This window comes from Chinchilla lanigera, unplaced genomic scaffold (assembly GCF_000276665.1).
Source record: "Chinchilla lanigera isolate Chin_1 unplaced genomic scaffold, ChiLan1.0 scaffold00027, whole genome shotgun sequence".
Classification (NCBI taxonomy): domain Eukaryota; kingdom Metazoa; phylum Chordata; class Mammalia; order Rodentia; family Chinchillidae; genus Chinchilla; species Chinchilla lanigera.
The window spans coordinates 21,355,847-21,368,457 of record NW_004955428.1 but is presented as its reverse complement, the minus strand read 5'-3'; the positions used below and the strand labels follow the sequence as shown (position 1 = coordinate 21,368,457).

General features: G+C 39.2%; 1 protein-coding gene across 1 annotated transcript in view; it reads left to right on the top strand.

Annotated features, from left to right (window-relative positions):
- LOC106148760 overlaps window positions 1-12,611 on the top strand; it is a gene marked incomplete at its 5' end in the record, with an annotated part of 56,315 nt that overhangs the window by 11,252 nt on the left and 32,452 nt on the right. Inside the window, 1 exon segment of the mRNA XM_013515268.1 lies at window positions 7,498-7,649. Within this exon segment, the coding sequence (XP_013370722.1) occupies window positions 7,498-7,649 (152 nt within the window).

Genomic DNA, 12,611 nt, shown 5'->3' with positions numbered 1-12,611 from the left:
TTGAAGATATCAATATGTAATACAATAAGCATTGTTAATTCCCTACCACTCTGTTTGTAACTCTGTAATGTCTGTACTGATCCTATGCTATTTTGTAAAATGTTGTCGGTCTGTTAATATTTTCCTCCTTTTATTTCTAAAATAAAAAAAAAGAATGTTTAGGTTTGTAACTATAAATGGACTAGTTAGAACTTTTCTTATAGGTCATCAGTGAATAGCAATCTCTTGTAATAAGAGTCAGAAGGGAAAAACTCTTTTACATTTATGAATGCAAAGACCATTTTTCAGAGGGCTCTAGAGGCTAATGATTTATATAAGTGAAGGCCACTCTACAAGCTTCTCATTGTTACTTTGATAGCCACAGCTGTTTGATAGCCATAGCTGATAGCCGAAGCTGCTGTTTTGATAGCCACATGGAATTGTTCCCTCTAAAGGGACAGAAAGTTAAAGATAATTCCAGTTATTTTTATTTTCAAGGGGTGCTCATCTTTGTGTCAACTTGATAAGTTTAGAAATTTAACTAAGCAACTCAGCGGGGAGCCAGGGCCCTCACTTAGTAAACATCCTGAGCTTGTGGAAGAGGAAGGCAAGGAGACGGTGTGGGCGGGTAGCTGGCATACAATATAAGGGAGGAAAAGAGGCTTGCTCTTCCCCTTTTGCTCTTGTTATTTTGCTGTCTTGTGCCACCTTGAAGTGTTGCCCCTGTGCCATACCACTCTTCCTTGGAGCCAGCAGATGATGGATTGAAACCTCCACAAACTGTGAGCTAAATAAACCTTCCCTTCCTTAATTTTGGGTGTTGGGTATTTTATCTCAGCAATGACAGAAAAGTAACCAAGACATCTGATTAATAGTTGACAATTTAAAATAATTGAAGGGCTTTGTTTTCACTCTTGGGGCACAGAGGACAAGGAAGGGAAATATTGGCTCAGTAATGTTAGCTGCATCAGATAGTACCTTAAGGACCAGAGGTGTCTACCTTTTCATTAGCTCACATCTGTACCCTAAACAAATGTCAGGATTGCTTCTCAATGCAAAGAAAGACTGAACATAAGCCACCTCTAACCATCCTCCTTTTCTCATACAGTACAACTCTGGCTGTAAAACATAACTATAATCAACATTTTCCTCCGCATTCCATTTTGCCTCCAGGTGGTATGCAAGTCATGCACAGGTGCAGAAAAGTATTAAACAGCTCTTCCTTAGCGTGTGAATGTCAAACAACTTCCAGTGCTTAAGATTGAGCCCCAAAGGAGTAAGGAAGTTCAACATTGAGTTTCCCATGTACAAAACAAGGAGAAAAGAAGGCATCTCTTTTAATCCCTCTTGGTTTTGTATGCCTTCAGGGCATCCCCTGTTTCACTCCTCCAGAGTAGGTGGCTGCTATCTGGAGAGTAACCAGGAGATAGATCAGGCTGGACTAACCACTGTTAGCTATGCACCCACCTACTTCTTCTGAAAACTCACTTTTCCAACTCCAGAGTGTTGATTCCTGCTGTAATAGCCATGTTTAAGAAGGGAAGCATTGCCAGTGAAAAATTAAACCAATGATCAAGAGACCTGAATGACTGTGTGTTTCCTTCCGCTTGCCCTACCAGTCACAGAAGAAAACCCCTGCCCAGGAACTGGGTCAGCAAAAACCCTCATGTGTGCCTTTCTGGATGAGCCTGAATTTCAATTCTCTTCTAACCCAGGGGTAGGGTTATGTGGTCCATAACAGAATGCCTATAGATGAGCACTCATCTTCTAGGGGTTCAGTTAAATTTGTGCTTCTTAAAATTAAAGAATGAATTGCAAGTAATGACAGAGGTTAAGAATTGGAAATATTTATTGAGAAGTAGCTCTTGAGAGACAGAAATGGTTCCAAAAATGAGTTACCATTGAGACCCTTTGTTAGGGGTAATTTATACAACAAAGTCACAATGCAGGTACAATGTGGGTCATACGGCCATCAACCTATAGGATTACAGGCATAGCTGCTTAGCTCGTATTGATCCAATGGGAAAGCTGGTCGCATAAAAGTGTACGTGGAAAAAACAAAGGCATTTTGGGGAAGAGCTAGGTCCAGATGCTCTGGTCACGCACCCTGGGTGACTGACACCTATCTAGACTTCTTTGGCCAAGTGGCATTAATTATTGTACAATTTCAAGTTATTGCTTTTCCCTTAGGGAGGCAGGTAGGTCTGGCCATTGCATGTTCATCTTGAAGCCTGGCTTTCTTTACGTGTACCTCCAACCACTATTTTGATGTCTTTATTTTTTTCTGCCAGCTTCTTTGAGAGCCCAGTCTCTCTGACTAGATATTAATTTTTATATAAACTTATTGCCTTACTAGGAGCCCAGTACAGCTTGAATATGGGTTTCTGGAGTAGTGAGCAGAGGAATGAAGTCAAGCAGGAGGATTAGGGTACCTTGTAGGATCCCTCAAAATCATTAGCGGCAATAAAAGACTTTAAGCAAAGGAAAAACACAATAGATTTTTTATTATAGAAGGAAAAGTTTGTAGTTAGAGAAAGGATGAAGAAAATGGTCAGGAATGATAGAATGACACTGTTAGGACACTTTTAGCAATAAATCCAGGCTAGAAAACATGATGGCCTAAGCAAATCCAATGGAGTTGGGTGGAACAGTCAGGCTGGACAGAGGTTTGTAAGGTAGTGAATGGGACTAGGTAGAGGAAACAAGGGAAGAGAGGCAGTGTAAGGATCAGTCAGATTTTTAATCTGGTGATTGGTAGATGATCGTGTGTTTTAGGGATTAGGGAACCAGGAACAAGGGTAGATATGGGGACAATGGAACAAAATAAAAGTAGGGCAGGGTAAGGAAGGTTGGGATTGCTGAGTTGGCTATGAACAGCGTTACAGGAGGTACGAGGGTAGGGCTCTTTGTTGTCCTCACATCTCTCTTCAAGACAACTTGCTCTGAGCAATGTGAGTGGATGACAGCTTCCAGCTGCTGTCCCTGTGGACCGGCTATAGCCTCATCCCAACGCTGTGCTCTCCCAGCAGCAATCAGCTGTGGACTGAGCATGCTGAGGGGATGTTATGGATTATATCTGGATGTCCCCCCAAAGCCTCATGCAGTCATAGGGTGGGCTTCTAGAGTTAATGATTGGTTTATGGGTGTGAGTGCTACACCTGCCCTAGGGTGGGTTGTTGCATACAGTGTAAGAGAGGGAAAGAAACTGCTTGCCGCCACTCCTCCCCTTGTGCTCTTGCTGCTTTTGCTGTCTTCCGTAACAGCTGTGAACTGTTGTCCCCTACCACGTGCCACTCTGCCTGGGAACCAGCCCAGTATGGACTGAAACCTCCACAAACTGTGAGCTAAAGAAACCCTTCCTTCATTACTTTTGGGTGTCAGATATTTTGTCTCAGAAACGAGAGAAAAGTAACCAAGACAGGGGACTAAGATCAGAACAGTTTTGCCCAGCACAAGATACCTCTAAGTGGGAATTCTTTCTCTAGACTTCTTTTTGCACTGATTTTCTTGATTGATTTCATGAATAGGACAGAAAAGCTGGCACTTAAGAGAAAGAGAATAAACCAATTATTATATAAGAAAATGCTGATGAAAGCACCCTGCCCTTGGCAGTAATGAAAGTTTATTGCATGGCATTCTATCCAAATATTTCCTTTTGACCCAATAAATAAAAGGCACCTAATCAATCACTAAACTAAACGTCTTTTTGCAGTGCTTATGTCATGATTATTAATAGAAAGGAATTATTTTCCATTGATTCTTTCCTCAAATCTGCTTCCATGATTACTGAGAAAAAAATACTGTAAATAAAAATATAAGACATTTAGATTTTAGCATATTGTATTTGTGTCTAATTTTTCCAGAGTGTCCATTGTTATGAGTTTGGTGGATACATAGCTGCCATACCAGAAACAGTTGCTGCAGTCTCTGCTCCAGCTGGTTGTAATTTGGTGGCTCACAAAAGAGCAGATGTGATGTATGCAGCTTCTTCATCTCATCTCTAAACATCCCACCTGACTCTTTCATTTTCCTGCAAGCTAAAATGTGGATGCAGTAACAGTAAAACCAAATTAACCATACAGATGAGGAGAGTCGCTAAGACTACTGGAAAGAAATAAAAAGAATGCCAGCCCTGCTTGTGTCCATGAACTAGAAACATCTACCTGTTTTGAACTTCCTGTCTTCCTCTGAGTTGTTCCACGAGAGAAAAAGAAACTCTTTGTATTTTGAGCAATTGATCTGGACCAGATCTGGAAAGACAATCCCAGCCATCCTGAGGCAGGTCTATCCCCAGTGCTTCTGTCAGTGGCATTAACAACAGTGGGACCCCATTTCTGGGGCAGCCATATGTGGCAGTAATCTGCAACCTCAGAGGAGCAGTTCCAGGTTCCACCTCTACTAAGAAGAGTCAGGAGCAACTCTTTGGATCCAGTAGAGCAGTATTCTCCCTTGTTTTAGCCCTGAGAATTGGAGGAAATGCAGAAATGCAGATAGCTGAGCATGATGGCAAGACTGCACCATGGTGGAAGGTGATGAGGACTGCATTCAGGAGCAAACATAGTTCACATGGGAGCCTTCAGAAATCACTGCCTCACCCTGGAGTGGGGAACGACTTCAAGGAATGAGTGGCAGCTTGTCCTCTTGGATACACATATTTTATATGTATGTGCATGTGTGCATGTATGTTTTGTATTTTATTGCCTACTGAGTAAACTTCTTATATTAAGATTGAGGTTCAAGACATGTTTATAGGTTGAGATTTATGTCACTGGGCACAATGAAGAGTTCAATATTCTGATAAATACTATCATAAGGAAAAGCTATAGAAATTAATTCAGTATAATACTTCTGTCAAGATAAACAAAAATATTAAAGAAAAACATTAGCATTACAGAAATAAATATGCACACATAAAATCAATTGATTTTTGACAAGTATAAACAGACTTTTCTTGTCTTTCTAACAAGTGGTGCTGGAACAATTGAATAGCTATATAAAAAAATGATATCATATACAAATTAACTAAAAGTGGACTAGATCTACATTAAAACCCTAAAATTTAGCCATTAAAATCAAGGTTTTCCCCTATTTTGTTCTGCACACTTTACAGTTCCAAGAGGAATAAAAACATATGTTTATATAAAAACTCATACCCAAATGTGCATAAATACTTTATGTTTGATAACCATACACTAAAATTATCCCTAATGTTAGTGAGCAGAATTGATAAACAGTGTTAAATCTGCACAATAGCATACACAGAAATGCAAAAAAATTAATTACTAGTATAAGCAACAAATGGATAATCTTGAATTAATTATGTTGAATGAAAGAAGCCAGACAAAAAGGAGACTCTACTACATGATTACATTTACATAAATTTCAAAACATGCAAACTGATCTACAGGGACAGGAAGAGCCATAGTTGCATGGAGATGGGAAGGGAGAGGGAGTGGAGGGAGGCATTCCGGAGGGGCCGGGAGTAATGTTGAGGATGGTGGACACTGCAGTACCTTGACTATGGTAGTGGACTTACAGATAGGTACACATACACGTATATTCAAGATGTATCTTACACATTTTAAATATGTAAAGTTTACTGCATTTCAGTATTTCTCAATAAAGCCATCAACATCTTTTCATGGTATTTATTTTTTCCTATTGCTGATGTTTTTGTGATAGGTAAGATTTCCAAACCCAGAATCTAAGCTCTTGTTCACTTTGTTTTCTAGCCCTTCAATAAGGTAGTCTGGGTTGGGCTTTTTTTTAACCTATGGGTTATTATGGTTTAGATTGACAGTGTCCAAAAGTTTCATCTATTCAGAGGTGGGGCACTGGGGAGGTGATTTGATCGTGGAGATGGTACAGTTACAGTCATCTGTGGATTCCACTGATGAGTTCATGGGCAAATGTACTGTCAGAAAGTGGGATCTGGTTGGAGTGGGTCACTAGGGACATGACAGGATGTATTTTTGTTCCCATCTCTCTCCTCTCTCTACTTCCTGGATGTTATGAGTTGAGCTGCTTTCCTCTGCCCAGCCCTTCCTGCTTTGGAGCCAGCCAACCAGGAACTGACCCCACTGGACACTATGAGTTAAATAAACTTCTCCTCCTTTAAACTGTGGGTATTTTGTCTCAGTGACAGAAAAGTAACCAGTGCATAGCTCCTAATTTTTCTTTTTAACTTAATTCCTAGCTTATGTGAGTCTTTTTTTCCATTTCTATTTATCATGTTCACTATCAGTAAAGAAAAATCTATTTAATTTAAGATATATTTATATGAATTACTAATCAAATGATCAAATTCTCTTTTTATTTTATTAATTTAAAATTGAATGTGGAGGCTTTTATAGATGTATAGCCTCATCATCATTGCAGTTTTTCTTTTTTTTTTTTTGTCTTTTTGAGACAGGGTCTCCTCGCTATGCCATTCAGGCTGACCTTGGACTCACTTTGTAGCCCACGTTGGTCTTAAACTCACAATGATCCTCCTGCCTCAGCCTCACGAGTGCTGGGATTACAGGTGTGCACCACCATGCCCGGCCGGTTTTTCTATTCTAGTGTTGTTACAAATAATTTTATTTAACTTTTTATTGTACTCACTGGAATTTCCACAATAATTTTGATTAATAGACATGATGGTGAATGTTAGGAAAATGTAAAAGAAGCAGAGGCATGACCTCAACAGACCAGGTTTGTTTCAGAACAAACCTGAGAGGGACCACTCTGGCACTAGAAACCAGACCAGCTAACTCCTATGTGCTATAAGGTCTTTACAGGGTCATGATCATAAAGGTGGGGTGTAGAAGGAAAAAGTCACAGTGGGACTTTTGAGAAGGAGAGTTCAGTATAAGGGTGTGTGGCTATCTGCCAGGGGCAGGGCTTGAGAACATACAAGGAGCTGTGTCTTGCTTGTGAAGAGCAGGGCTCAACAATGATTGGGAATTATAGGGTATAGCTGTGCTTACTGGGCCTTATTGACCCATGATGATATACCTGCAGCAAGTATAAAAGCATAACAAGGGCAAAGATTGAAGCTGGTCTCTTGTCAGGCCAGGCTGGCGATGGGTGGGTTCCTTCAGTGAAACTTTCTGACTGTGCTCTTAAAGAACATGGCTTTGGCATAGGTATTAGAATGCTATTTTAGGTAAATGTGGTATGATGATTAATTGCATGTATCAGTTTGACTAAGTTTTCTGGGATTGAGTGCATGGGTGTTTCTGGAAGAGAATTGCATTTGAAGTGGTGAACTAAGGGAAGCAGGTGGCCCTGTGCAGTATGGGCAGACGTCATCTAATCCATGCAGAGGAGGAAAGTGAAATTTACTCTCTGCCTGACTGCTTGAGCTGGAACAGTGGTCTCCTGCCATTGGTGCTCTTGGTAATAAACTTGCAAGTACAGATGCACCTCCTCTGGCTAACTTCCCTGAGGACTGAGGCTAGAAGCCTAAAATGACATTTTCTAGAATTTCTTGTATTGAGGCTTTTTTATTACATGATAGTTTTCTGTATTTTTCAGATTTTCTCCAAAGCACTTGTAGTTCACTTGCCCATGTACGCATGCTGGTAAGTGGCCAAACCAAACGGATGCAGCCATACCTGTGGAACTCTGAACCCCCAAGCTATCACTCTTCCAAGAACAGTGTTTCTCACTGGATTTACCACCATTCTGTAAGTGAATTATTTAATTTCTAAATTCTGTTTCTATTATCTCCTTTACCTCGAAGCTTTAGTAAACATGACATCCCAGCACATGTGCTGGAACTTGTCTCTTGTGATCTAAATATGTGTCCTTTGGCTTTGCTGCTTTGGGCTCTATTCACTTGTAACAAATGCTACACATTGCTTAACATGATCTTTTTCTGTTTGTAGCTACTGAGTTATGAAACAAGCTATTTATTTGTTGAGCTGGCAACTTAAATATTTGGAAAGCTGATCTTGCCTCTCTTCTCTTGCACTTTAGATGAGCCTCCCCTAGGTGTTAAATGGGCTGTGTAAGAGTGGTTCTCAGCTTAATGTCACTGGGATTTCATAAGATAATCAAATGTTAGAGCTGAAAGTTGCCTTAAGGATCATTCTAGTGCAACACTTTCAATTCTCAGATAGGCAAACTGAGGTTCAGAGTCAATCTCACAGCTACATGGATTTTGGGACAAGAACCTAGATCTCTTGACTGTCATTCCAGTAGCTTTTCTGTGTTTCCACATTCTCTCCATGTTTTCTTTATTTTCATTTAAAGCCTCTTTTAAGAGTTAGACAACTTTAAATTGTAATTGCATTTCAAGAGGATAATTTGAAGTCAATTTTAAATAACAGAATAAGCTCCACAATACATATATATATATATATACTTTAAAATGTATTTGTGCACATGAGCCCATGCCCCCCACCCCAAAACAGAGAAGTGAGGGGAGGGGAGAGGAGAGGAGAAGCCCATGGCTTATATTAACTCAACACTGAAAGGAAAGGAAAAAGGAGAAGGAGATGAGGTGGGGTGGGGAAGAGAAGGGACATGAAGAAAATTTTCCATTTGTAGATGACTTTAACCCAACACGGCAAGTCCTTTCTTGCCAGGGAATCTGGCTCTCGGCTCCTGCCTTTCTAGCTGCCATGACTTCTTTCTGTAGCTTGGATCCACTGCTCCAAGTAACTCAAGGGAAGTTGCAAACCTGCTTTTGGAGCAGGATGACTTATCTATAAAAGCAGCTCCTCAGCCTCCAGATTTTAGCTTTAAGATGTAATCTTTACATAAAGCAGGCATAAAGTGCCTCTGAGTGGGGAGTAGAATTTGGAACACCAAACTGCTGTCAGATGGGATCGTTTTACCATTTTCGCTGTCAGAGAGGTGAGACAGCCTCCTTCTTCTTACTGCTTAAGTTGAGAGCCATCTTCCTATTTAAAGCTGTTATTGATACTTTTTGCTCTATCATTCTCACCACACGTTCCAACCACTTATTACTCCACTAGACTGACCATATTGCTTACAGTGACACAGCATATTTGAAACAGAAAAGTAAGTAGAAGAAGTTCTTGTTTTATCAGAGATATTATCACTGTCTTATTAAATTTTTGGTGCAGTAAGTCTTGGCTATTCTCATTCTTAACATTAAGGATATTAACTTCTACAGTGTTATATTCTATCCACAATCACCGGCTAATCTCTCACATTTTTTCATCTATCTTCTCTAATTTCCAGTTGCCTCACCTCCTTTGCTTATTTCTTACCTGTCTCTATCAGCCTTAAAAAATCAACTCCCTACTTTCATGCATATAGTTCTTACAAAATGCCGAAAAGCATTACCACTATCACAGACTTGCTACAAATCTTACATCCTGAATCCCATGATTAAAAAATATTTGGAGCTTCTCCTGCCTTTAAAATTCTTGTTTCTTCTCTTAGCCTAAACAGATAGACCCTGAAGTATATATCCATGTATAAATGTAAGACTTGTTATTTCTATAGCTGGGATGTCTTCTTGATATAATAAAGTATAAAGGCTAAAGGTTTTGCAGCTTCTTCGTAAATCACATTGTTTCCACCAAAATTTGTCTTAAATAAGTTATTTCTAGCTTTATGTTTAGGCAGAACCTATTGACTTGAACTCTAGGCATCTTACTAAGAATACCGCACCAGTATTCCACCTTCAACACTAGGAAATCAAGCACAACTAGGATTTAAGTATGGGGAAAACCTCTGTGCTGCTGTGCCCTGTTACAAATCTTTTCTTTGACAGAATTTTTCAAATTCTTTAGTGTTAGTAGTAGAGTTAGAAAAATTAACGAAGTTCAGCTCATTAGGAGTTCACATGCAACGTTAATGCAAATAAGTCATTTAACTGAAGGTACTTTATAAACCGAGAATGTCTTGTGCTTTCAAATTGACTTCAGAGAAGTCCACGTTCCTATATTTTTCACAGACAACTGGAAATTCTCATTAATTACAAAGATTTGAATCCAATAGTGAAGTGAGTTTCTGGCAGGTTTATATGTAACACTGATATCACCTGAGTTCAGGGGATGACAAATAGTGATATGATGATACTGCATAAGAATTTTAATCCTTTTTATAATGAACAACGAATGACAGCTATGTTAAAATGAAAGACTAGGAATCTGGCTCTGAATAAAAAATAAATAAATAAATACTCTCAAAATACCTATTATCATGTAAAAGGAATATTGAATTCATAAAAATTAAATTATATATTGCAAGAATATAAGATCCTACAATATAGAGTCATTTCTGAAATAAGTTTTTAAAGGACATAATAGATACTTCTGTATTAGGTGCATGTTTTATAAATCCTAGTCCTTTGATGACCAGTTTGTTTATATATTGGAATGTCAGAAGAAACACCTAATTTGGGGTCCTGTACTAAATTTTAAAAATTCCATTTCTTTTTATTTAACACAATATTTGCAGTGTTCCCCACTGGAGTATTTTGTGCTGCAGAGGGGAAACTCATTTCCTTCAGTTGTGGAAAGGAGAAATCAATTATGAAAATAGTTTCAGAAACAGATTTCAAATGCAAATAATCACTTTTAAAATGTTATTATTAAAAGGAGAAATTAAATATGTTGTCTAACCTAACGAGAAGCAAAAGGTTCTTAGAGAAATCTGGAAACCTGAGTTGATACTCTTTACTGATGAAGGAGAAAAGGATATTCTTAGAAGAGAAGGTACCTGATCATAAACATTAGAAGACCTGCAGCTCTTTAATATACGTTTGTCATGGGCTGACGAGGTCCCTGCAAAGGGTAAAGTTGTAATAATGAATGGCATTTTATGTTCCACTAAGGTGTTAGTTAATTCACCATGGTGAAAGGGCACATCAAGGAGGTTCAACTCAAGAAAACAGTATGATTTTATTTTCTGTTTTTGTACTATCAGCTTTAGGATCAATATGGAAGATGGAATAGAAGGTTGAAGGAGGTGGAAAAAAACAATTTTAAAAATGCTGTATTACTCTGCTTTCTGTTGGTCTAACAAAATACCTGAAGCTGGGTACTTCATGAAGAAGAGAGGTTTATTTAGTTTTAGTTGTACAGACTGAAAGTCCAAGATAGGGTGGGCTTATTAGTTTGGCTTTTGGTGAGTATATCATGGTGCTAACCATACTAAGAGCAAGTACAGAAGAGATCATATGGCAAGACAGGGAACCAGGGAGACATTCAGCAGCAGTTTCACTCTTCTTATAGTAATCTACTCTTATGGAAATTAACTAGAGTCCTGAGAAGACCCTGCTAATCCTTTCAAAGGTGACACTCCAGTGATTCAGTGACCTTCCAGGAGGCATTACCTCCTCAAGTTTCCACTGTGTGTCAGCGCTGTCATGCTGAGAAATAAGCAACCTGCACATGAGCCTTGGGGGACATCTTTAAACCTTAACCCAAACCTCAGGTATGGAAAAGACAGAGCAAGGAACAAAGGCAATAGAGACAGGATAAATGTGGGATAGGATAGAATAAATAAATGTGGGAGAGGATGGTGACAGTACAGACAAAAGTGTCTGTGATGTTCTGGCCTGAGTTACTCTTGAGTGGAGACAAGAATACCAAGAAAGGAGACTAACACAGAAGGGTTTTTGGGAAAACATTTATTTCATTTTCAGTTTGTTTTTCTTAATATATCTAGGACACAGAGTTTTGGAGCTCAGGAGAGATGAGCATCTTATTTACTTTCTCCTTGCTGCGACGAAATACCTGACATCCACAAAGCAAAGAAGGAAACATTTACCTTAGTTCACAGTTTGTAGAGGTTTCATTCCATAGTCAGCCAGCTCCAAGGCAAGGTGGCATGGCAGAGGGAAATTGTGGAAGAGCACGGCAAAGGGGCGTGGCAGAAGAGAAACAGTTCATAGCACAGCAGGCAGGAAACAAAGCCTTCCTCCTCCTTTCCCTTTTTATTCCATCCGGGCTACAAGCCTATTAGTTGGTGCCACTGGCACCCAGGGTGAGTCTTCCCTTTTCAGTAAATCCATCATCCACACACCAAACTGTGCTGCAACCATCAGTGGGCTAATCCAGCATCACACATCCATGATCCAGTCACCTCCCAAAGGCCCCACTTATCAGTGCATGAGGTTTGCGGGACATCTAGGTGTAAACCATAACAGTGAGGTAAAGTTCTGAGGTTCAACAGTGAAGTTCTAATGTTGAGGGTAGATATGATGGATGACAGAGACTGCTATACAGAACTGGGATAGTGATCCAAAGGCAAAACTTTTGGAAACATTAATATTTGGGCAGGGGAGGGAGAGGGAGAGGAAATATGAATCATAGACAGGCATTGTGTCTTTATATTTCCGACAACTGAACATGTTATGAATATATTACTCAATACTGCCTGAGGATATTGGGAGCTTTTCATTCTAAACTTTTATTCATACCTTTAGTCTTTTAGAAAGGGTTTATTTTAAAATCCTATTTACTTTTCAATATTTAACTGGAATATCAGGGATTCTTGATCATTACCACCATGATGTCTCTTTGTTCTATTTTTCCAATAGCCCCAAGTCTCATGAATCTGAATCCAGCTGTATTATAAGGTGATCTTTCTTCCATATTCTGGTCTTAGGGCCTCTTACACACTTAAAAAATATTGAGGATCCCAAACAACTGTTCCTATATGAG